The sequence below is a fragment of the Colius striatus genome, chromosome Z (assembly GCF_028858725.1).
Source record: "Colius striatus isolate bColStr4 chromosome Z, bColStr4.1.hap1, whole genome shotgun sequence".
In the NCBI taxonomy this organism is placed as follows: domain Eukaryota; kingdom Metazoa; phylum Chordata; class Aves; order Coliiformes; family Coliidae; genus Colius; species Colius striatus.
Window position 1 is genome coordinate 2433212 of NC_084790.1, and position 25966 is coordinate 2459177.

At 40.2% G+C, this 25966-nt stretch overlaps 1 protein-coding gene across 1 annotated transcript; it reads left to right on the forward strand.

Annotated features, from left to right (window-relative positions):
* The first annotated feature begins 603 nt into the window (after positions 1-603).
* BRCA1 (BRCA1 DNA repair associated) lies at positions 604-25966 on the forward strand. The gene is made up of 22 exons (XM_062019432.1): positions 604-654; positions 1417-1515; positions 4046-4099; positions 4429-4509; positions 4912-5000; positions 5911-6053; positions 6731-6839; positions 7720-7765; positions 8228-8370; positions 8889-12227; positions 12882-12967; positions 14518-14699; positions 16464-16630; positions 17069-17391; positions 17962-18049; positions 19470-19547; positions 19977-20017; positions 21343-21426; positions 21845-21899; positions 23096-23169; positions 23690-23750; positions 24762-25966. Exons 2-22 carry the CDS (start codon positions 1436-1438, stop codon positions 24863-24865), a joined length of 5427 nt encoding a protein of 1808 aa, XP_061875416.1. The 5' UTR covers positions 604-654; positions 1417-1435; the 3' UTR covers positions 24866-25966.

The window sequence follows — 25966 nt, forward strand, 5'->3', positions numbered from 1 at the left end:
TGGTTGATGGGAGCGAAGGGGGAGGGGCGGACGCCGTGGGATCATAACAATAAACAGAGCCGGGGAGCTCGCGGTGGGGGGGGGCGCGGCGGCAGTAGACACGCACTTCCGGGGCTGTGTCGCGGCTCCCCCCATGCGCCGCGCCGGCACCTGCGCACTCCGGCGGAACACGTGCGGCCGGCGTCACGCGGCGGCGGCGGAGCCAATCAGCTTCCCCTTTCCCCTCAGCGCCCCGATTTCGCGGGAGGGGGCGTGGCAGGCGGAGAGAACGAGCCAATCAGAGGGCGCTGCTCTGCCCGCGTGCTGCGGCCCGAGGAGCTGATTGGCTGCCGAGACTAGGCTGTGGCGGAGGGGGCGGAAAGGGCGCGAAATGCGAGGCGGCGCGGCAGCCCCTGAGGGCGGCTGAGAGGCTCCGCGCTGCCGGCGCTGTGGTCGCTGTGGTCGCTGTGGTCGCTGTGGTCGCTGTGGTCGCTGTTTGCGCCTCGATGGCGTCTCGGTAGACATTCGGAGTGGCGAGCGGTTGTTCCCGCCGCGGCGGGACGACGGATGAGCTGGGTGCTGGGGCTCTTCGCTTCAGGCTGGCGATAGGCCTCGCTGCGCGGCACGTCGCTGCTCCCGAGCTGCCGGTCAAAGAGTTTGTCTTCGGGATTTGAGGTAACTGCTGTAGGGCTGTACCTGGGCTGGGGCATGTGGGCAGTTGGGAGGCTCTTTTCCATAAACAGCCGGTTCCTGTGCCCCTTTCCATGTCAGCTGTCTCCTTTATGTCCTTTCCCACAACGAAAACTCTTGATTTGTTTCCCTGCCGTTATGCCTTTCTGTGCACTTGCTGAGTTTCTCCTGAGCGCTGCTTCTGTCAGCTCACCTCCCTTGTGCTGAAAGGCCGAGGGAGCTGGGGCTCTGCAGCTGGGAGAAAAGGAGCCTGAGGGGTGAGCTCATTCATGTTCCAAATGCATCAAGGGTGGATGTGAGGAGGCTGGAGCCAGGCTGTGCTCAGGGATGGCCAATGATAGAACAAGGGGCAACGGGGACAAGCTGGAACACAAGCGGTTCCAAAGCAACACAAGGGAAAACTTCTTTAGTGGGAGGGTGATTGAACACTGGCAAGGGCTGCCGAGATGGGCTGTGGAGTCTCCTCTGGAGACATTCCAAATCCAGCTGAATCAGTTCCTGTGTGACCTACTCTAGGAGGCCCTGCTCTGGCAGGGGGTTTAGACTAGATTTTTCAAGCTCTCTTCCAACCATTAAGATTCTGTGACTACAAGAGACTCAACAGGTTTTAGCAGAAAACCGTGCTGAAAATGTAGCTGCCAAGTGTTTGATGCTGTTCAGCACGTTACAGAAAAGTCATGCCAGAGAAAATATGATTGTGAGATGCAGCAGATTTAAACAAAGCTAATTACTTTTTTTTTTCTCTAGGATATTTTGGGTGTAAAGGATGGACTTGACACCAATTGCTATTGAAGATGTAAGAAACGTGATTACAGCTATGGAGGAGAAATTGGAGTGCCCCATATGGTATGCCAGGAGAATAACATGAACTCTACATTAGTATAATTAATAAGTCTTGTGGTTTTCTCCCCTTTCTTTTCAAAGCTTTACTGGTTATAGGGGTTATCAGAAAGCAAAAAGAATTGTATTTTAAGACGAGTTTATTGATAGGTTGTGGAGTCTTCTCTGGAGACATTCCAAACTCCACCTGGACCATGTTCCTGTGTGACCTACTCTATGTGGCCCTGCTCTGGCAGGGGCGTTAGACTGGATGAGCTTTGGAGGTCCTTTCCAACCCTTAAGATTATATGACAATTGGTATGGATCAAGTGAGAAAGTGTAAGACAGAACCTGCATTTTGATCTTCTACTATATGTGTCAGTCCTCTATGCAGTTAGGAGAAAAAATGTAGCTCATTGGACTGATGTTTGTAAACCAGCCTGGCACTTTACCCTTTGTCTCTAAGTGGGAAGTGATGTCTCTAGTTCTTTAATGCAAACAGATGCAGAGATAGCCTAGATTCTCTTTCAAGCCTGTGAACACAGAATGTCTGATAAGCTTTGGAAAGACTCTTGCATTGAACCAAACTGCTGATATTTGTCTGTTCTTAAAAGAAAATCCTTACATTTTAAATCCATTCAGAAGGATTTTCCTGTGACACAAAATACTTTCTGTGTTGATACTAACATCTGTTACAAGCACAGAGCAGAAAACATAGAATGTCTGTGGCACTAGAAAGAGAGAAAACTTGCATCCAAACTTTTCTGCAGTGGCTGAAACGTTGCCTTTGGATGGTTGGCTTGGTTATCCACTGACTTAGCCAGTTTTACAAGAGCTGAGATAGAAGCTGTTTCCTACGTCTGCTGTTCTTTATTGCACGTGGAGTTTACTGGGATAGTGAGAAGTCTCAGAAACTGATTACACACAACATGGTACTGCTGATTGGTGGGAGGAAGCTGACTGCAACATGGAATGGAGATTTTCAATGTCTACTCTTTTTATATTTATGCACTAAAGATCATAGAAGTGTGAACTGTCCAGCTTAAATGGCAAGGCATGTTGTTAGTAGCAGTTCAAAACCAGGATTTTAATGGAAGTGTGTACTGTTGACCTTAAATAGCAAGGCAAGTTCTAAATGATAGGACAAGGGGCAGTGGGTACAAGCTAGAACATAGGAGGTTCCAAAGAAACACAATGAAAAACTTCTTCCCTCTTGAGGTGAGGGAGCACTGGCAGGGGCTGCCCAGGTGGGCTGCGGAGTCTCCTTCTCTGGAGACATTCCAAACCCAGCTGGATGAGTTCCTGTGTGCCCTATTCTAGGTGGTCCTGCTCTGGCAGAGGGGTTGCACTGCATGAGCTTTTAAGGTCCCTTCCAACCCTTAATATTCTGTTGATGGCAGCTCAAAGCCAGGATTTTAAGGCACCTTGCAGTTTCCTTGGTAATTAACTGGGCTGTGAATATGGTGAAGTTGGGCCTGTCTCGCTGGCTTGATTTCCATGTGTGCCACAAAGGCATAAAAGTATAACCTTTGTTTTGCTATTAAGGCAAATTAAAAGATTCAAATATGCCAAAATACAACAGAGTGAGGCTTGTGGATGAGTAATGCACACAAAAATAAAGCTGGGGTTGCTTGTGGCTCTTGCTGTATATTTTGATTCAGACACAAGTTAAGACTGTTCTGCAGTAATAGGATTGTATTTGTTTTGTCTGCTTTTTTTCAAATTATGTGATTGAGGTGGGTTAATTGCAATAGTTATATAAACCTTTTTACTTACTACTAGGTTGTAGACAGAGAACAGTCACAGGGAGGGCTTCCTTGTATGCACACATGGTCTATGAAACTCAGGAAACCTTTCTTATGTAACTAAGGTTTGTAACATGAAATATGCTTAGATTAGAGCAGTATTTTTTCAAATGATGTTTTGTTTATGTTCAGTAAGTGTTCGAAGTCAATTCTATTTTACAGTGAGTAGAACAAGTGACTTGTTTGGACTAAATTGTCTTTCGAGGTCCCTTCCAACCTTTATGATTCTGTATCAAATCAAATGTCAGTTTTCACACTGTGCTAGACAGGACTGAGTTTAGAGCAGGAAACTGCAGGGGCAGAAAGGAATAACTAAGGTATTTATTTGTGTTCACACATCTGTACATTTGACTCATAGAAACATGATAAGAGTCCAGTGGACTCCTGCACTCAAAGGAAATCCCTTACTCTATCTCAAGGGATGGCCTCATTGAAAAATGAGACATCAGTGTTCTAACAGCAAGTTTCCTGCGTTGCTCAACTCACATTTCCAGAAAACTCTGTCTTTTTACCAGAGGCAAAGATTATGAAGAGCTAGTAGATATGTACATACCACATAATGACAGGATTTGTTACTCCTCTTGGGTCTCAAATGAAAAATTATCAATATGTCCTACTTTTTCCCCATTGAGGTGTGTTGTTGGGTTTTTTTTAAGTTCAGAAAAGTAACTGTATTTCTGAATCTCATTTTAATGCTCCTATTTAATGTGTAATTTCTGTGTTCTCGGTTTTCTTTTCTTTTCTCTTTGTAGCTTGGATATTGTACAAGAGCCAATTTCAACAAAATGCGATCACACATTCTGCAGGTAGATTTGAAAACTTGTAATTGCAATGCTTAGTCAACCTGTTTTTATTCTCCTTGTGTACTTCTTTAGTGCTAATAATGTATGGTGTGTTTTGATAACTTGATGTGTGGGTATTTTAGGGGAGGAAATAGTCAATTCTGAATAAGAAATAACTGCAGTTTCACAGATGTGTCAAAGGGAATTGATAAATTGATTGTAACACCAGAACAAAACCACAGGCATTCGACTTGGTAATGAAGGATTTCTGCTAAGTGGTGCATGACTAGGTTTAAAGAAAATAAAATCCTCCCTTTTGTTACAATCATGATTACTGGCTTTTTTTTCCTTAGGTTCTGCATGTTCAGACTTCTCAGCAAAAATAAAAAAGGTGTGGCACAATGTCCCCTGTGTAAGACTGAAGTTACCAAGAGGTAATGCATCTTTATAAGTGGGCTTGAGAAGTGTGAACTCTTGGAGGAAAGTTAATCACTGTCTTAAAAATGTCTTAGCAGAATCATAGAATGGCTTAGGCTGGGGGGAGAAACCCTTCAAGATTGAGTCCAAGGTGGTTATTAAGTAAACTGTCAGTTTCTAAAAGAGTAACTCAGTGCCTTACCTCAATATAAACGTTTTTGAAGTTATCACAGGTGAAAACACCATTCTTAGCAAATTATTGTGCTATAGACTGTCCTATGCAATCAATTTCTCATTGTCTCATCTTCCCTTTTGTAGTTTTACTTTGCTTTTTGTTCAGCTTAAGTTCTAGGAGAACTACTAATTAGCTGACCCCTACATTTGCCTTTAAAACAACTCATGTGCTGATGTTGTTTCAGAAGCCTGAAAGAAAATTCGAGATTTAAGAAACTAGTTGAAGGACTATTGGAAACTATCCACGCATTTGAGCTTGACACGGGAATAAAGTGTAAGTGTTGTGATTGTGTACCCCCACACACTTCATTTTAAATAAGGTTTTGACATTTGTATCACAAGTATTTGCAGGGTATCTCCTTTCCTGTGCAGTACTCAATATGGGAAGAGTTGTCAAAGGTTTGGTTTTCTCTTGGATGTAAAAGTATAAATTCCATGAAGTTCCCAAGGTTTTCCTTCAGTAACCTGTTGAACAGTATTAAACAGTTTTTATTGTGCCTTTGACTCTAATCAGTCTTACATTCTCTTATATTTCAGGAACTGAAAATATCTCAATCTTTTATCTGTAACTGTGTGGCAAAGTCCTACTCTAGATTATGCCCAGCCTCGCAGCTTTAACTTTTTAGGCAGTCTTACAGCTTCAATTAGCAGGTGCTGTAACTGTATAGTAACTTGTTCTGTTCAGTTGTATCCTTTTAAAGTCCAAATTTATCGTTTCTAGTATTGCATGCCTTGTGAAAGATGTTGTCGAGTCAGACACATGCTCATTTATTCTTTGAGAAACAAGATGTTGTTGGAGGCAAGTGTTGGTTTGTAGGGTTTGGTTTGGGGTTTTCTTCTCAGTGTATTGTGCTATAAAAACTGGACTTGCTTTTCAGATTGTTTTAAACTTGTTCAGTCATTCTAAAATCACTAGAATTCAATCCTGTCCTTGATAGATTATCCATATAAACAAAATTAGTTGGGAAATTACTCAGGAAGATCAAAATTTTTCTTCAAGGCCACTCGTAAAGATCAGACTAATAATTCAATCAGATTTCTTTTCCTGATACTTGCATTATAGCAGTATGTGTGCTAGTTGCAGAGAATCTGTGCAAAGCTGTTTTATTAACATGTAATACCTGTTGTCATCCTCAATGTAAGGAAATACTTTTGCTTTTTTGTTTCCTGTTGACATTATTCAGTTTCAAACAGTCTTCACTACCCTAAAACATCCAAGGAAGCCACTGCTGCTGAGTTCCTCTGTAAAGAAAGTTCTGTCATCCAAAGTAAGGGCTTCAGAAAGAGGAAAAGTACTACAGAAAATGGACAAGAAAACTGCATCTTGGTAATTTCCACACACCCTCCCCCTAGTTTATTTTTGTGGATTGCTTAATGTTTTATCTGGAATGTGTGTACCTGCATGTATATCAATGAATGGAGAAGGAGGTATGGGGTTGCTGGTCACTTCCATGTCACTATGTGACTTTCTAGATGTCCTTTTCTACAATAATATTTTGCTCCTCCTGTCCTACTCTAAAAAGTTTTTTGCATAAAATTACCTGAAGTTAAAGATCATATTTCTGTAAGATATTCTGTTGATGAAACTCAGGTTGAAAGCTTTTTTTGCACTGCTGGTTTAGTGAGGCTGTTGGTAGTTTTTAATACTTTTTTAGTGCTAAGACCCAAGAATATGTCTTAAGACGTTACAGGGTGATTGTCATGTGTATGAGTTTGTTTGTGGTACATTGTGTCTTACCTCATCTGCTCAGTGCTGCATAGAATGTTAACTAAGAGAAAACTGTTAGTGCTTTGAGCTGTTAAATGCATGGTGATTGTTTCAAAAGAGACACATTCCACTATTGGTATCAGTATGATAAATTAACCATATTGGATTTTTGTCTAGAGGCTACCAATTTAAATACTTAGTTCATATGTATCAGCCCCCCCCCTGTAGCTGAAGTAATTGCTACCCTTTTTTTAAATAGCCTATAATTATAAATAACTATTAATTTCTTCTGCCAGCAGGAAGCTAAAGTGAACACACAGCTCACACATACTGGGGCCAAGAGGTATTCCCTGAGAAGCAAAATCCAGAAATCTGACTCTCGAAAAGAAGTTTATATTGAGTTTGGTAAGATACACTACTTGAACTTGTGTGTTACGCTTGCAGAGTAATAAAAGGTCATGAGAGTTCAAAGTCTTTACAAACACCGATTTCTTCTCAACACTCAAAATGAGAACAAAGGGATAAATGATGGACAATTCTAAGTTGATAAATCAATGGCTTTTTTACATGAAATAATACTGCTGTAGTAAACCTTTCAGCCTCAGTGTACAAGATCCAAACAGAAGATGCTTATAGACAGTTGTTATAACTAATGACAAGTACTGTTATCAAGAATATTGCCACCAGTGTTTTAGGCTTCAATTAATAACCAGAGATATTAATAAAATCTAACTGAGAAAAGAATATTTCACTTCTTTCTATCCTAGCTTTTCAAACTTTAATTTTATCTGGTGCTGACTGCTATGAGAAAAGAAGATAGATGCTGTGCATAGTTCATTTTCTCCCCGTTCCTTCAAGGATGGAATTGCTTCTTTTAACAAATAGTGTTCATTGCCTCTCTTTTTTCCTTACTCCTTTCACTGAGACCAATCGAAGGATCCAAGACGGATGTTTGAATTTATTGCTCTAACTTCCTGTTCAAAATACTATGATCTGTTTCATGTATAAATTTAGAAGTTGGAAATTAAGTCTTGGCTAATTAACTCTTAGTGCTCTGTTACCAGCAGAACTTTATGCTGGAACCATGAAGATATTTATACATGTAAGTCATTACAACTAGGTAAAATAGTGCAACAATTGAAATTGATTTAACCTGACAAGAGTTGAAAGCATCTGCTTTTGGAAAGAACTAAGCATGCATGCTTCTGTGATAAGAAACACTGAATCTGGCAAGTCACCTTCCTCTGAAATATTTCAAGCAGAGTAACCGTTGATTTGTTTTTAGGCTCTGATTCATCTGAAGACCTTTTTAAACAGACAAGTAATACTGAGTAAGTAAATGTGGTTAAGTAATTAGTATTTTCTAAAGACAATAGTTCAGTATTGTCATTCCAATATTTTAGTTTCTCAGCAGTATTGAGAATTCTTGAAGCTGACAAAGGATTTTTCAACTTCAGGGGATAGAGTGGGCAATTGATTCCCATCATTTTTTGTCACATAATGTGCTTTAAAGCTGTTTTCTATAAGTTTTGTTGATATCAGACCTTCAAGAGAGAAGTATATACTATGCTTTAGAAATTTAAGATTTAACTTGGGAACATGGGAGGAGATCTCTTAAGGAAATGGCCTGAAACTTTGAAGGGCTGTAGTTGTGGTGTCAATCAACCTGCCCAACTTTTCCAAAAACTATTTCAGAGAGCAAAAAGGGAAGATTAAGTATCATCTTCTGTTATGTCTGTTGTGGGGTGGTTGGTTTTTTTTCTGTAACAAAAGTAGATTTACCTTCCCAACAGGTTAAAAAACAAAGAAATGCTTCAGATTCCATCTCAAGAAAAGCCAGAACTACTTCAGAGTGCTGAGAAGGGGAGTGAATATTCTTGCAGTACAGCGCCTGACAAGCCTGATGCTAAAGAGATAATTCTATCAAATGTCATAGGTGTGTTTGCTGTTTTGGTGACAAAAACAATTAAAGCGGAAAGACCACATGTTAACATTTTGATTTCATATGATTGTATATACATATATATATTTATACACACACACTTGCAGTCTTGTGTGTTGTACTTCTGTTGATGCCTACGGTTAGTGACAATATAATACAAGACTGTACCTATAGACTTAAAATCCACTTAAAATGTGGATATTCTGTGCACAAGAACAGAGAAGAAAAAAGTAACTTGATCAAAGTGAAAAACTTACACTGTTGTACGTAAGACATATTGCTTATGATACAAGTTGAGCACTCTAGTAATTCACATAACAAGTTGGATGAAGGTATGTCATGTACTTTGATCTTTATTCCTTTGTCTAGAGGGACATCTGTGCAGGGTAGTGTTTTGATTTGGGGGGAAATAAGGTCAGTTCTTTTAAAACAAAGTAGCCATCAAGCTTTGTCATTTGTTCCTGTGTGTGTAAAATAGGGCTTAATAATTTATAATACCTATAAATCTTCAGGTGAAAATGATTTCTCAAAGGAAGGCTTGAGCAAGGAAAGTACTGGGAGCATCACTGAAGATGCCAAACCTGGTCAAGCGAGTATGACTCAACACCAGAGTTCTCCTTTAAATGTTCTTGCTGTAGACCTCCTCACAGAGCAGCGTGACAGAACAGGTGATGCCAGTCCCTTAAGGAATGAGGATATATCTCTCTCTAAGAACACAGAAGAAATGAATGCAGAACAAACTCAGTGCAATAGTAAAAGCAAAGAATTCGACTTAGAAGATGGGTCACAGAGCAGGTTGGATGAAAACCAAGAAACAGACACTTGTGTAGAAAGTGTGGAAGCTGTAGAAATGTATGAACCTAAGAATGATTCTTGTAATGAAAAAGAGCTTCCTGTGGAGAAACTACTTCAGCCAAAGACACCTCGCTGTGCTACTCCAAAGCAATTCTCCAGGAAGAGACTGAAGCGAAGCATTCAGAAAGTCAATGAATGGTTTTCAAAAAGCAATGAGGTTCTGTCTTCGAGTTCTTCCCAGGATGATTCTACTGGAGCAAATGATGTTTCAGGTGAAGAAGATACATTTTTATCAGGTAAAGGTTGCTGTATTTCAGAAAAGAATGACTGTATGGTAGACTTCATGGAAATACCAGAGGTTAAAGGAAACAAGACATGGTCAAAACAAACAGCAGGCAGCATCAAAGACAAACTATTTGGGAGAACTTACAAGAGAGAGAGGAAGTCAAATTCCCCTAATATCTTGAAAGAGGTTTTACCTACTACAAGAAAGGAAGTTGTGACTGCTGCTGTGAAGTGCTTGAATGATTCCATCAAAGACAGACCAAAACGAAAAAGGAAGAGTGCCTGTGTCCTGCAACCTGAAGATTTCATCAAGAAAAAAGATACAGACACGGCAGATGGGTGCCCTCAAAGTGCTAACTTGTGCCTTGAAGGTGCTGAAAAGAAAAGATGTGATGAAAGCTCTGCTGTTAATGAGAGTCACCTCTCTGGGAACAGAGAGGCTGATACAGTAGCAGAACTTGAGGAAGGAGGAGGATCCACGTGGAAAAAAGCTGCTGCAAAGGTGACTGGCAAGCACTGTGATGGGGAGCCAGAACTGAGTAACTGCAATCAGAAATGCACTAAAAGTTCTTCAGCAAAAAGATGCAGGCGTTCTACCAGAACCATGTGTGCTCTGCAGTTAGTAGTGGATAGAGACCCTGTTTCCCCTGATCCAGCTGAGCCACAGATTGATAGCTATCCAAGCAGTGGAGAAGCAAGGAAAGTTGATTCTGAGCAAAGACAAGTCAGGCACAACAGAAGGCTTCGGTTACTGTCTGAGGAAATTGCAAAAGAAACAGGAAAAGGAACAGTAATTAAGGGAGGAAAAAAACATGACAGTGATCATGAAGGATCCCAGAGGAATGTGTTAGTTCACACTTCTGAATGCAAAGACCCATGTGAGCCCCAGGGTACACCGAGTTACAAGCCCCTTCCCAATCTGAAGGTTGGTGATCTGGAAGCAAATGAAATGCAGTTTAGTCCAAAGAATTCACCTGACACTGCAGAAACTGGAAAACGTCTCTTCAATTTTGCTTCTCCATGTCAGCATTTGAATGGCAGTTCTCTTGCATCTGGTTCTGCTTCTCAAGAAGACGAAATGCTGGGTAGCCCATTGCTCCTACAGCCTCCTTCAGACAGTGTTTCACAAACTGCTTCCCACTCAACTGAAGAGATGACTAAATCATCTGCTGCTCTTCCTCAGGATGGTGGACGTGATACACAAAATATTCCAAGGGGCTTGAGCACTGCAGAGTTACCAATGGCTAAAAATGCTTTGGAATTGACCAAGGAAGTTGAAGATAGTGAATTGGACACCCAAGATCTGCGAAATATATTTAGGCATTCAAAACGTCTGTCGTTTAGCCTTTACCCTGCTCCCATGAAGGTGTGTGCAGTAGATGGTGATTCTGAAACTCTAAAGATACCATGTGCTGATCAGGTACCAAATAAATACAGCAAAGACTTAAAACCAGGAAACTTGCAAGAAGAGGAAACAGCAGCTGAAAGCTTGAATGGGGTTGGTGAGAAAGAGAAGCTTGTAACCTATGAACCTGCTTGTGTTAGTCCTGTGACTTGTGTTGCCAGCAACACTGAATGTCTGCACACAGGGGGAAAAGAAGATGCTTCACAGGTTGCAAATCAAGGGAATCTGACACCAAGAAGAATGAGCACTGCTAGGGCTGAAGGCAAAAACAGATCACAAAAGGGAGAGCGGGGAAATGAAAAGACAGGGTCAACCGACACAGGGACAGAAAGTGAGTTGAGACAGAATCCAGCCAAAAGTAACATAAGCCAGAGTGGTCAGGGTAATAGAGAAGAGAACATTTTCAAAAGGACAGATTTAAACACAGTTATTGAAACATGCTTCATTTCAGAAAGCAATCAGCCAGAAGAGGCTGGAGCTGTTGATGGCAAAGGATCAATACTCCATTCTCAGTATGGATCAATGACTTGTCAGCAAAGACCTGCTGACATCTCTGAAGTCATGGGGAAAGAAAGTAGCAAAGGAAACCAAGTAAAGCAGAATGAAGGACAAGCAACTGAAGCTACTGGCACAGGGATACCTGAGAGTTTAGTTACAGAGGCTCTAGAAGGACCTTCTAAAGGGAACAGTGATTTCACAGGTTTGTCTGAAACCCCTGATGGCTTACTGTGCTCTGATGAGGATCCTGAAGAGAACAGCAGCTTTTCTGAAACCAACAAGAGAGAGACATCTGCCGTGTTTGTAAAAGGAAGTGGCAATGCCCTGGTAAACGAGCTACACAATAGAAATGTCAGTTCAAAGCCAAGATCTCAAGGGATTCGAAGATCTCGAAGAAGAGCTAAGAAACTGCAGTCTTCTGAAGAAGAATCCAGCGAGGATGAAGATTTACCCTGTTTTCAGGAACTAATATTTGGCCAGCCAGTAAGCACACCTTTGCAGACTGACAAATGGATGACATCTGTGGTAGAGCCTTCAGTAAGTCCTGTCACATTGCCTGCCAATCGAAGTCACGAGGACAAGGATTTGCAGAAAATGCCTGAAGCTGCCCAAAGTAACGAGTGTGCTTCACCAAGCCAGGAGTCAGAGTGCTCCATCAGCTTATTTTCTTCCCGGTCCAGCATGTCAGAAGAATTGGCTGATGAAGCACCAGAGCAGAAGAAACCTTCAAGGCAAGGTCATACATCCAAAGTGAGCAATGTGAATGAGAGTAAAGAAACTGCTCAGAGTTGTAATGGAAGGCTGAAGGGAAGCAAAACTGGCTTCAAAGATGAATGCCACGAAGACCCAAACATGGGAGCAAACCTAGGTACAAACCAAGATTTTTATCTCTGCAGCTGTGTTTGTCATGTTGTTGCATCTAAATGTTTGGTGTTTGCATGGGATCTTTGTGCTGTATTTATGTGGTGCTTACTCTTTTAAAGCCACTTTAAACAAAAACCCCTCGGTGGTTTATTTCCTGATAAATTAAGTTCTCCCAGTATTCTTTTTCCAAGCAGAAATTAATAGTCTGGGCCCTGGAGGCTGGGCTGAGTCTGATGGGGATTAATTTTTGAGTGAAATGCTTGCTTTCTTACTGCAATGTGATAACCTGCATCTACCAGCAACATTTCATACAGCTTACCTAAGCTGTTTCTCCAGATGAAATGTCTGTTGAAACTGACTGTAGAATCCTGCAGTGCTCATTTTAACCTTTTTTTTCATGGCTTTCGTAAATATTTAGGGCTCTTTGATCCCTACTGAAACACTGAGTACTGTTTACTTTGCCAGACGTGTGGCATGGTATTCCTCAAAATGTTCACTTAAAGTACATCTGTGCTTCTAACTTCAGTGGCTTCGAAACTCATTGTGTTATCGTTGTAGGTAATGGCTAAAAAGTCCATGTGGTAAGAGATTATGGATAATGTTTGAGGTTTGTATCTTTTTCTTTAACTAACTCAGATTTTCTTCCACCTGTTTTAAGGTGATGCATCTGGATACGACAGTGAAGCAAGTTATGTAGAAGATTCATGTGATCCGTTCTCTCAGGGTGAAATCCTTACTACCCAGGTGAGTTTGTACTAAATTCTGAATGTAGTTTGCATTCTAGGGTATAAGCAAGTAGGTGAGAGCTGTGAAGTCAAGTGCAGTGGGGAAACTGCTTTCTCCCTAATTCTTTTTGTTGCTGGATTACTTCCAAGGGCACAGTCAATGGAGAATTGTAGAGCTGCTTCTACGCCTTCATTTGTCCAACTTTGCCTTCCATGGTAACATTACTTTCTAATGGGTATAACTTGTTACATGATACTGATTACAGTGCTTAATTGTGCACTATGCTAGTTAATGAGTCTCCAGGCTTGACATTGCTGGAAACCTCAGCTTCCTGTATTTAAAAGCTTCGTTGATAGGAATTTATAATGATTGGTGATAAGGATTGGATTTGATACATTATGATATTTAGAAGCACAGGGACTTGCCACAGAAGGGTAAAGATTAAATCAAGTCATTCCATATTAGAATATTATAGATATAAGACTCAACAAGCAGTGTCCAATGAAAAGAGTGTTTAGCACAGAGTGTTTTCTCTGCTGTGAAATTCCTGCTCACTGCTTAGTGGCCTGACTTTATGTATTGATGTGATTGATGTGGGGTTTTTTTTATTGTGTGTTTTGTTTTGTGGGCTTTTTTTGATATTTGGGCCCTTTTGTCCTCTGTGACTTTAAAGTATGTCTTATGCCAAATCTCTCTCCTCAGGGTTAACAGCTGTATGGGTTTTATTGTATGTCAAAGACTGAATTTCACTTTGTGCTTAATGGGTGGTTCTTCTGTTGACTGCATCAGCCCAAAATATGTTCAACTGGCAGGGCATTGCTCCCTAATGCAGAGTCATTGATGGAGTTTCTAGGTTATGTCTGGGCTAAATGGAATAGCAGAAATATGGATTGGTGGGAAGTTTGTCTGGTGGAGGTTTTCTCTTTGCCTTGGGGGGGAGTTTATTGATTCAGTAACAAGGAATTTCCACATGGTGCCAGTGCAAGAGCTACAAATGTAATATCCAGTGCTGTGGAAACTGTTTAATCCTGTATGGTGAAGGTTTTAGGCTTTTAACAGGATCCTTTGAAGCCCTGAGCTCTTAGAAGGATCTGTATGTGATGTGTTTTTCTTAGGATATTGTAATTTTTAAGAGAGCAAGTAAGGCTCCTTTACTTTATCCCTTTTAAACATCCTTTGGGGCTTTTAGTAATAGTGAAAAGTACAGTATCTCAATACTTGATGTTTGTTATTAATTTAAAATTTAGGTGGCTGATGCAGTTGGGACAAAATTACTTTTGAAGAATTTCCTGCAAGAGTTCTGTGGGGTCTTTTTTTTCCCCTTACTTTTAAATTTAACTGAAACAATTCAAACAGTAAAATGACTGCAGTTTTTTGGTGGGAGTTTTTTGGTTTGCTTTTGATTCAGCACAGTAAAAGCAACACAGTCACCTATTGAACGGGTGGTAAAAACTGTTTTGAAGTACTTTGGCTGTTTCTAATTTTTCAGATGTTTGTTAAAGATAAACTTATCTTACCTGTTTAAAGCTGAATTTGCTACTGTTGGCACAATTGTGTGTTGTTTGCAGCAGAAGAATGCTATGCAAAACAACCTAAAAAAACTCCAGCAAGAAATGGCTGAACTTGAAGCAGTGCTAAAGCAACATGGAAGTCAGGACTGCGAACTTTCACCTGACCATAAGGAGCAGGCATGTTCCAGTAGTGAAGGAGCTCTTGGAATGGAACAAATGAGGCAAAAAAGAGGTAAATAGCTGTGAAAGGTTCTCACTGTTTTCCTACAGTTTGTGGCTACTACAAGTTCTTTTCCCCTCTGTCAAAGATGGTAGTGTTAATTTAAAATTGATTCATTAGCAGAATTTAACTGAAATTCAGCTGTCCAGCAACAGACACGTGTTTTGTTCAGCTCTGGTACTATACCTAGTCTATAAAACTCCTGTTGCAGAGCTGTATGAGGTTACATGGTATAAATAGTGTGAATAGGCCTTGTGGCTGGGCTGGGCTAATTCATGTCACTGTTCTGTCAGTTCTAGCTGTAATCTTGTTTTTTGCCTTGGAATGGGTAAGGAACTGGAAGAGGACTTGGCCTCTGCTGTGGTAGAAATTGTCCTCTAGCATATGGAACAAGAAGACAGTAGTTGAGTCTAGGTATGTGAAAAGTAATACAGTGCAGGCCAGGCTGCTGGTGTTTACAGAGGAAGAGAATACATACAGAGGTGTGTAAATCCCCTGAATGGGACAGGGACGCCGAGTTCCTAGCTAGAAAGTGCACTGCACAAGGCAGTAAATAAATGGTAAAGAGTACTTCAGTATTTGCCAAAGGCATATTGTGCATTGAGGATGAAGTGAGCTGCTGCCAGCTACCTGAGTAACTGTGAGCTGGCTTTATTTAAGGTTTTTCTTTAAGGCAAGACTGAGGTTACTGTTCTGACAACCTATCTGTAACAGTGTAGAACATTCTTTGAACAAAGGCTACACTAAGCTCAGATGTTCATTGTTTAACTCTCAGTGCTCTAGAAAGGCACACAGTGCTGTTTAAAAGGTTTCCAAGATGAAATGCTTATTGAACTGTTAGACAAATTGCACCAGTGCTTTATTGTCCTACATGCTGCCACAAACTTACTTCTCATTCTGTGGTCTTGTTTCAGTCAGTGCTCTTTGTTTTCTGAGGGCAGCTACAATAACACCATCCTGGAATTTAGTTATTTAGTGTCTTATCACGCCTTTACTCTGGTTTTCACTGCGGAGTCTTTTCTATCTCGTTTCAAAAGCTTTCATCGCTGAAATATCACCAAATGATCTGTAGATTGCTTTTGATCCCCTGAATGATGGTCTGTGAGGTGTGAGACCTTTAGATTAATAATCTCTACCTTAAAATGCAAACACTGAAAATACCAGCCAGTATCAGGCAGCTATACCTGTAAGTCTTCTGCTTGTGTGTTAAGTCAGCTTACAGAGTGTAGCCTGCTTCAGGAACCTTCTTCATGGAGGAAGGGAAGGCAGAGAAAGTGAAGAATGTTAGCTGTGCTTCAGATGGCTTAGTATTTTGTGTACATTTTTTTTATTTTAGGACAGTTGGATCTCTGATGTGTACCTGGGTTGAGATTTTTAGAGAATGCTTGACTTTTGTACCTGAAGAAGCAATTAAGAACATTTGCTTTTATTTTACTTGTTTATTTCTCCTTTTTCTAAAGGGGCAGAGTCAATCTCAGAAGGGAACTTTGAAAATGACAAATGCAGCAGTTCAAAGGGATCTTCAGCCAGTGACCTCAGTGTTTTGCCAAGCGATTCTCTCGGGAGTGAAATAGGGTCGGGAAAAGACAGGTAAATGTGTTTGGTTTGGTTTTGCTTTTTTACTTTCATTTGTAATGTTGTGTTTAAAAAAGCAAAAGAAAATAACAATCTTGAAATAAATACCTCTCAGCTTTTGAGCAATTGCAGTAACTTTACCTGCTGCTCTGTGGTTCTAGTACTTAAAAGATTAAAAAGGCATTAACGGCACTTTTTTCCTCTCAAGTTGTCCGGAATTGTTGCTTCCATCTTCTAAATCCTCTGTATTGAAGAGGTCACATTTGGAGAAAGGCCTTCAGTGTGACAGTGTCCTGAAAAACAAAGCTCCTTCAGAAAAGACAAAACCTGTGCAGGAAGCAGTGCAAGAATACAGTCAGTGTCAGTCTGAAGCAGGTAAGATTTAAAAGGGATTCAACGTCGTTTTGATTTCTGCCTCTTTCCTGGTTTGGGGTTTTTTTGATGTCTTTATGTAGTAGCAGGACACAACTTTTTCTTGCAAATAAAGGATTCTGATTTATATATTCCCGTTCAATTTAAAAATGTGTTATTTGTTTGTTAGCCTCACTGTATAGCTGCCCATCAGGATGGGGTAATAATCGGAGTTATCTGTCTCTCATAAATTGCTGCTTCCTGACAGATAATGGTACTAAAAGTTTCACAGATACTCTAGTTTCTCAGCTATAAAGTAATGATAGAGGCAAAGGTGAAGTAGTAAACAAATTAGATGAAATGACTGCAGAACTTAAACTTAAAAGGTGGAACAACAGCTTTCCAACAGGACTACCAGAAGGATGAAATTGTTTTAAGGAGTAATTTCTCTTTTTCTTTCAGAAAGTGCAGATGAGCAGAAATCTGAGATCAGACTGGACAGTGCATCTGTCTTAACAAATCTCTCTGGAAATGGAACCATCAGTCCAAGGCTTCTTAAAGCTGCAAGGCTTCTTCAACCTCAAACTGCAGAAGCAACAAATAGTTCTGTTGTAGCTCAGGATGCTGACAAAAGTTGTGCTCGAGAGCGTGAATCCAAAAAAAGGGAGAGTTTTCCTGTACCTGTTCTGCACAGGGCAGCTGGGAAAGAAAATGCTACAAGTCTAGTTGTGGCCAATAGGAAAGAAATGTCAATTGTGGCATCGGGTCTGAATCGAACAGAGCTTGTAAGTATATTTCAGAAATTTTGGGGGTTACCAGTACAGTCCTTGACACAGAGACCTGGGTAAAATGGAAACTCATCTTACAGGAATTGCAGATTAGTACTAGAGCAACTCAAGTCGACCTTTTTCACTCAAAAATGCTAATAAACTTAGTGAAGTTTGAGTTTTTTGAGGGAAAGCATGTCATTCCAAAGCAAGGGGACTTTAGGAAGAAAGTCTTGAGGCATGGGAGGGGGAGAGGCTTGTTTGGTTGTTTCTCTTAATGTTCTCAGATGCTTCAGCTTTGCCCAAATTCTGAACCACAGTGAGGGTTTCTGTAATTAATCCCTTCTGATCTGTGATCCATTTCCAAGAGAATATGGCTTTTGGTTTATAAATAACTGACCAAGGGCTCTTATTTACTTTGGTCTGTTGCAAGGTGCTTAAATTACTGACTTTTAAGGAAACAGACATTCTGTGCACCAACACCAACTTTAAAGCAGCTGTCTTACTATGCTACAGTGCTGTCAACTGGAGTTGTTGGGGTTTTTAACTCTGTTTTGCTAGCTGTTCATTCTGTTAACTCCTTTTCAGTTGGTGATCCAGAAGTTTGCGAGACAAACTGGGAGCACTTTATCTAATCACGTTACTGAAGGAACAACCCATGTCATAATGAAAACAGGTTTGTTGGGAGCTATATGAACAGGTCCAGTGTGTACACACCACAGAGAATTTTAACTCTAGGCTAACCAACAAGCAGACAATTCAGCAATAACTTTTAATAACTTTGAGGAGAAGGTATTAAATGTTCTCGATCATAATTTGTTTGTTTTAACTTGGGAATCTTTTTTATTCTGTTTCACAGAACCAGCACTGAGGGTATGTTTTGTTTTCTCTATGTGATTTGAAGCTACTGTTACTTGATTTTTTTCTCTCTAGCTGTTTGGTCACAATTTGTAGGTATTTACAGCATGTTAACTTGAAGTAGCTCAGAATCAACCCAAAAGAAAACAAGGTAGTCTCTAAAGAAATAAGATACAGACATTCTGAAAATGAGATACTGTTTTGGTTTCCTCCTTCTTTATGGGGATTACAGGTGCCATTTCATTCTGAATTTTTGAAAGGAACTTGGTTTTAATAGAGAGCTGGAAGTGGGAAGTATATGACTGATGGTAGTGAAGTTGTGCTTCCATACAAAGCAGTGCTAGCATTTCATTGATCTGTTATTTTAGTGCTTAATTAATGTCCTTTGATTAGGTTTGGCTCTTTGGTAGAACTCAAGAGTCCCATTATTACCAGCTTGAAGGAACTTTTATAGAAACCTCAGTACGATACTACAGTTCCAGTTTTGACACGTGTCCTGAAACAGCATTACATTGACTTCAGGAAAGTCTAACATTCATTGGTAAAATTAAGTTGTATTTAAGCTCTCTGCTGAACCTTCTAGTTAGCTTTTAACCCACATTTTATTAAAAAAATCCAAAATATTTCGAGCCAAATCTGGGTGTGTGAATGACATTTACTGTGCTTGTGCTTTGCTTCATAGAAGCACCTCTAGCTGGCTCTTATTTGAGCACAGTCCGTCACAGAAACCTTTGTTGGTTTTGAGAACCAACATTGCAAAGGAGACAGAAAATCCTGTTACTCCAGACCTATGGATTCAATTTCTGCCCTTGACTTCAGGAAGGATATCACAGACACCGTGACCGCTGTTTGGAAAGTTAGATTGTTCTGCCTTCATAAAAATACTGATAGGATAAACTGCCTTCTGAAGTTCTGCCTGTTCTGGTAGAGTAGAAGCATATTTTAAATGGCTAATCATCTGTAAGTTTCTGCCAGTGTTAGGCACTAAATCCTACTGTTGGTATCCTGTGTCTTGACAAGTATTCATGCTTTTTCTTGGCTCTTTACTGAACAACTAGAAGAGGGTTCAGAAGTTGTACATGTGATTAGTTTCTGCTCACCTTCCTTCAGTTTAGTGGAGTCAGGACACTAGAGTTTCAAAACCTTCCTCTACATAGTCTTGGTGTTTTGCTGCTGTGCTTGGCAAATTCTCATTGATAGCAAAACTGAAAGACATCTTGTTCGTGTTTGTTCTGCAGATAAGGACCTGGTGTGTGAACGAACACTGAAGTACTTTCTGGGTATTGCAGGAAAAAAATGGGTAGTTAATTATCAATGTAAGTATAACTTGTTTTGGAGCTAAATGGTCTCTTCCCTTCTACTATAAATATCCTCCTTCACTTGTTCGAGTGAGGGGGGGAGGAAAAAAAAATCTCTTCATGCTTTTATCTGATGCTTTGCAGAAATTCTTCTAAACAAAACTAAACTGCCCAAACAAACAGCAACATCAGGCTTCTTTCCTTTCCAAAAAAACATATTGGATTGCTTCCTGCCTTGACAAAATCCTTTCCTCCCTCTTAATTTGAGATATGTGACATCAGTTAATGCAAAATTAACGTTACTTATGAAAGTTCTTTCAGGTATCGTGCTGTATTCATTTTCCCTTAGTACAAATACTTTCAATTTAATATAGCAATAAAGTCAAGCTTTTGGCAATGGAAGAAGTTTTGCTGGGTAAAATGACTTGCCTTGTTCTTTTTATTTAGGGGTAATCCAGTCTTTTAAAAAAGGACGAATACTGGATGAGGTAGGTCTCTTACCTTAAGAGTGAAACGTCAAAGGTGTGAGCAATGCTGTCACATAGACCTGTTAACAACCTCAGATATTGTATGGACAGGTATAGAAACTTGGCTCTGAAAACTGGGATTCTAGTTTTACCGAATGCTAAGACCAAAAGCCACACGTAGGCTGTGTGTATTCATTGTTATTGCAGACACTGTGGATCCTTGTGATCTTTTATTTTTGGAACAGTTTTAGGCACTTTTTTCCATAAGTGGTGCTACTGCTGTTGACAGATTACAGCACAGACAAAAAGATCTATTTTTTTTTTGTATAAGGCAGGAATGTTAGGAGCTATATCAATAGCTTTGGTTTTAAAATAGCCAACTACTGCAAATTTGTTGCAGCATTTACTACCTTTCCCACTAGAAATGTCTTATTTCATATGACTCTGATTCAAGTCGGGTTTTTTTTCTGTTTTCTTCCTGGGTAGTACTTAGTTTTTCATTCTCTAGTACAGACTTTTGGAGACAATCACGTTAGGGACATGGTATGCTTTTCATCTAGCTAATGAGGTTAAAAGAGTGCTTTCTGGTATGAAATCCAAATGCCCTTTTGTCAAGCTAAGTGTGAAGAAAAATCAGCCTTAGGAAGGGGTATTAAAGGCCTTTTTGTGCTTGGGGTGAAAGAGGGGAGTTGCTACAGAAGTGGCAGGGAATGCTGGAATATGGGACAGCTGTTGCCATTGTCATACACTCTCACATTGCTTTAAGCAAGAAGAGCCTCCAACTGCAAAAAAAATTGTTTTTCATTATAAGTAAACTGAAAATACACAGCTGTTCCTTATACTCTTGTAGCAGGTTAGACTACATGGGAGGTTTGGAGAGGCTTCAAGAAAGTATTGGAGAAATGAGAGTTTGAGTCAGCCGTAGGCCTGAAATTACCAAATGCAGCTCTGTATTTGTTGTTTTCCTGTATAGTGAGTGGAAGCCTTGAAAAGAAATAGATGTTGAAGATCTGGAGGTTGTGTACTGATAATTAACTTCTATCAAATGAGACTTTACTGAAAGGTTAATTACAGTCCTTGAGTGTGCCCTTTTCTTTTATACCGCTTGCTAGACTAGTATACAATCTGACTATAATTTGTTTCTTTAAAAAATTGTCTGGTGCTGAAGGGGTTTCATTACTGCTCTCCATCATTTTTCTTGAAAGCCTTTCTAATTCATTTTCTGCACACACTTAATTGTAAGGTTTCCAGTTCTGAAGTCTGGCGACTTCTTCCTGTTCCAATGCAGAGCGGGGAAAGTGTTCATGGTCTCTAACTTCTGATTGTTTGTTTATGTTATGTTCTAGGAGGCCTTTGAAGTGAGAGGGGATGTAATCAATGGGAGAAACCACCAAGGTCCTAAGAGAGCTAGACAGTCTCTAACTGAAAAGGTATGAGCACATCAGGGATGAAAATCCTGTCCTGCTGTGTGACTGTTTCAGATGTGCTAGCTAAGTAACCAGAATCTCTTCTAGTTTGTCTGCTGCTCTGTACATTCGTAGTTATATAAATAAAGCTTTTTTTATATACATGAGAGGTGAACTCTGCCAGCAGCAGAGCAGATATACTCAAGTGACTCACTCTGCTCAAAGTGAATGCTGTCTTTTTATAACATCAGTACAGGATAGCACGAGGTTGGGAAGTTTTGATGATATTCTTTGGTTTTCAGGTTAAAATGATATTCGGATATACTTTGTGGAGTAGCAATCAGTAGCTTGAAAACCAGTCCAGAAATGCAATGAGACCAGCATGTTAAGTATTTCCCTTTAAAGATACCGTATGTACTTTAAGATACTCTTTGTTTTTCAGATCTTTAAAGACTTTGAGATCTGTTGCTGTGGACCTTTCACTAATATGACTACAGGTGTGTCATTTTAGTCATTTTAGTGGAATTAAATGAACTCTTAGCATAGAAAGTATTTGGAAGGAGTTTATGTGCATTCAGAGTTTTACATTTGACCTCTGGATACTGTTGTAGGTCTGTTACTCTGCAACTGTTGAAACAGCTACATGAGGTGTAGGGTAGGGTATTCCAGATAGAATGGAAACAATCTTTTGTTTGAATTTCCTCAGAGAACTGCTCTGGCAATTTCACTGTATTTCTAAACGGGCCTTTATCTAGTTTATCTCTGATTCTCTAGCAGTGAAGGGAACACATTAATATCATGCTGCCTGGTAATTGCTTTAGATGCTATTGAACCCTTGTAATGGAGCATTTCTACTTTTATCTTAGTAAACAGTTCCTAAGTATCATTTTCCTAACAGTTGGCACATCCTCAGTGTAATTTTCCTGCTCTAGCAGCAGATGTTAAACGTGAAAAACACCACAAAGCCAGAAGTTTATGTCCAAAGGAAAAACTATGCAGGATAGCTTCTTTTGGTTGGTTTGAAATTGCATAAAGTGTGGTAGATAGTCTGGAGATTTAAGCTAGAGGGTTTTTTTTGCTTGAAGTGTTTTATCTCTCGTCTCATTTCTGTGAGTCATTCAGCAGGTACTTTCTGATTTGTCCAATTTAACTTTATTTTTGGCTTGGTGAAACATCCTCACACCTCTTGACATTTACAATAATTGCTACAGAGGATGCAGTGCTTTCACCTGCTGCAGTGATCATCAATTATGCCTCTTATACTTGAGAGACTTGTTTATCTTCTTCACTATCGGTTCAACAAACTTGTGGAAATTAAATACTATGTCTGCTTCTGCTAATGAGAGATAATCACAGTTCCCACTTCTGATTTTCGTTTTAATAACATGCCTTACATCTTTATGATGGGAAGTAGTAAATTGTTAGTGACTTTCTCTGTGTTTTGGGCATCTGATGTTCTGCTTTTTCAGGGGTTTTTTGTTTAGTCCTGACTAGAGGGTGGGGAAAGAGAGTTGAGTTGATGTTCCTCAGCAGGCTAGAAAGCAAAAGGATTTATTCCCTACTAGGGCTTATATTTCTTTCAAATTATGATGTGTGTTTGTTGCAAGATAAATACTGAGGGCCTATGAGATAGCGTTGGTTTCAATGTGATGTAAAACACTCAGGTAACAGACTGTTTATCCTATTTCTCTAGAGCACTTAGAATGGATGGTGGAGCTTTGTGGTGCCTCTGTTGTGAAGCAACTTCATCTATTCACACACTCCCCAGTAAGTGTTAATGGATGTTCTACTTAACATAGTGAATGGTCTATAGAGACCTAATACACAACATGTTGAAAGGTGATGGCCTTGTCAAAGACTGATGCATACAGATAAGTGAGAACTGTCTGCACAGTAGTGATGCCAAACTGCATGGCAGTTCTTGTACACTGCACACTGTTCTTGTGTTCTAACACTGTGTTAGAAGGCAGGCTAACTTGTAGTGGAAGACTGACCAGTGTATTCTATATAGGCCAGATAGCCAGTCTCTCTAGAAATCAGCACTAAGCACTACGGTGCAAAAAGCCTTTAGTGCCCTAGCGTAGTCACAGCATTCCTGGAGAGACATCACTGAAAAAAATCTCAGGATTTAATGTCTTTCTCCCTCTACCACTACTTAAACCCTTCTCTGAAGTGGTGCACTGAAGCAGAGTTAACCCAGTTGCTGCTCCCTGCAGATAGATGCGAGAGTGATTTAACAACAGACAGATAACAGTAGCATTTTTATGTTCTTATCTTGAAATCCCAGAATTCTACTGCTGTCGTGGTTGTGCAGCCAGATGCTTGGGTGGAGAACAAGGATTACAGAGGTAAAACAACACTGTCATGGACTGGTTTTTGGTACATGGTGTCATTGTCTCCTCAGTCCTTTAACAGTCAAATATCGGAGAGGTCTGTAGAGGACCTACTGCATCTGGAGACGATGGTTTTGAAAGGATGAGGTATATGAAGATTCAGCAATGGGGTCTGAAAAGATAGCCTGGCAGGCAAATCCTGTTCTTGCTTCAGTTGTCCTGCACTTCATCATCTTTACAGAAGATTTTCTGATTGGAGATAGTCTATAAAAAGTGGGGAAGTGTGCCCTTGGGGGACTGGTAAGATCAAGGAGAAAGCCTCTCTTTGACTGCAAAGAGTACCCAGCTACCAAGCATTGACTGTACAGATTTGTCCTTTTTTTCCCCCCATCAAAATGGACCAGAGAAACCATGAGACTTTGAAAGAACAAGTGTTCCAGGCTGACATACTTCTCAATGAGATGGTGGGAGTTGTGGGATGAATGGGAGCTAGTTAGGCTGCAGCGGAGTTCAACAAACAAATGGAGCAGGAGGATGATGTAAAAACAACAGCTGTTTCTATGGTACTGGGAAAATGAGAAAATAAAAAAGATCCTGAAACACTGAAGAACAGCCTGGGAGCACTTCAGTAATTTTCTGTTGCTTCTCTCTTAATGAGACTCATTGCTTATCACATACTCAATATGCCCGAGCAGACAGGAACTGAGGCTCTGTCACTGACGTCCTAAATTAAAAGATAACAAGGACTGCAGGTTTTGCTTTTAGCATCTATTCTCTCGGTGTTCAGGACTTCCTGCCTGACCATTTGCGAAGCAGCTATTCTTTTTGGAACAGCAATTTTACCTGCATTGTTAGGAGTAGCAGTACTAGGTTACTGCTTTTAGGATCTTGGTTTTCATCAAGGTCTTTAAAATGTCAAAGATCAAGCAAATAGCTTAATCTGGAAGCCATCAGTAAGCTAAGCTCACATGAAGCTTGTTTTGACTCTTGTGTAACAGTTTAATTGTTTGTGTCTTTGTCTTACAGCAATCCAGCTAAACAACAAGGTTGCCATGGTGACTCGAGAGTGGGTCTTTGACAGCGTGTCTTGCTATGAGTGCCAGAAGCTGGATGCTTACCTTGTGTCCTAAGGGCGGTCTGCACTTCTTTTTCCCTTGCTCATAATTCCTCCTCTGTGCTAATAGCAATAGGAAACTGTTTTAAGGACTGAGAACTCTTAAGTTACATATGCAGAGATTATGTACATAGTGTTCTTGTTCAGAGTAGAACAACTGCATTTTTATTGTTGGCAAAGTTACTTAAACAACATTTCCAGATAAAGATGGAGTTAGCCACCACTCTTCAAAGATTAACATTTCTGCTTTCAGAATAGTCCTTTAAATTAATGCAAAGCTGATTTTGAAACTCAGAAAATGCAGGATGTGGCCTCTTCAGAGAAATGGCAACACAGTGTTTACCACTGCAGCCAGTTCCCGGTTTTATGTACTTGAGGACATTTAGGAAACACTCATTTGAAAGAGTAATTTTGGGCTCAAGGGTTGAAAATGTACTTGCACTGCTGAGCAGCCTCTGTATTTTCAAGTTGCGTAAATACATACCCTGTGTGTGCTCATACAGTGGGATATTATTTTGTGATTACGAATGCCTCAGCCTGGTTAATTTTAGGCCACGGGTTTTAGTTTTGTTGAATCCTAAACAAACAGCTCTCCTGTTGCATATAAAAATGCCACCTTGCCCCAGCTAGGAGAATTATCCACAAGCACAGCCCTTGAAAAGCCAACCCTTGATTCTCAGCACAAACCAATCCTTAACACCACAAGCCTATATAAAGTTGTGTCAGCCTTATTTCTGAGAAGCACCTGTGGCACCTATGTATAGGTAATACATGCACTTTAGTTATCCCAGTGATCTATAATAAGCTCTGTAAGAATCTGCTTCTATTAGTCCCTGCCTGCACAATGAGACTGCAAAGAAAATAAATTGCTTTTTGTGGGAGAGAAGACGTTGGCTGTTTCTCTTGCCAAGCAATTCAGCTCCACAAATAACTTTGTGCTTCAAAGAGCACAAAGAGAACCTGTTTTCATAAAGTTGTTGTTTGAAAAGAAGTAATAACGTTGTAGCTAAGGTCAGAGAGTTGGGTGCTCAGATGCTGCAAAGGTTGTCTTGGAAAGTTAGAACAAGTATGTTTATGAGTGTTGGAACGTTCAAAGGAAATAAAATTGTCTTGGCAA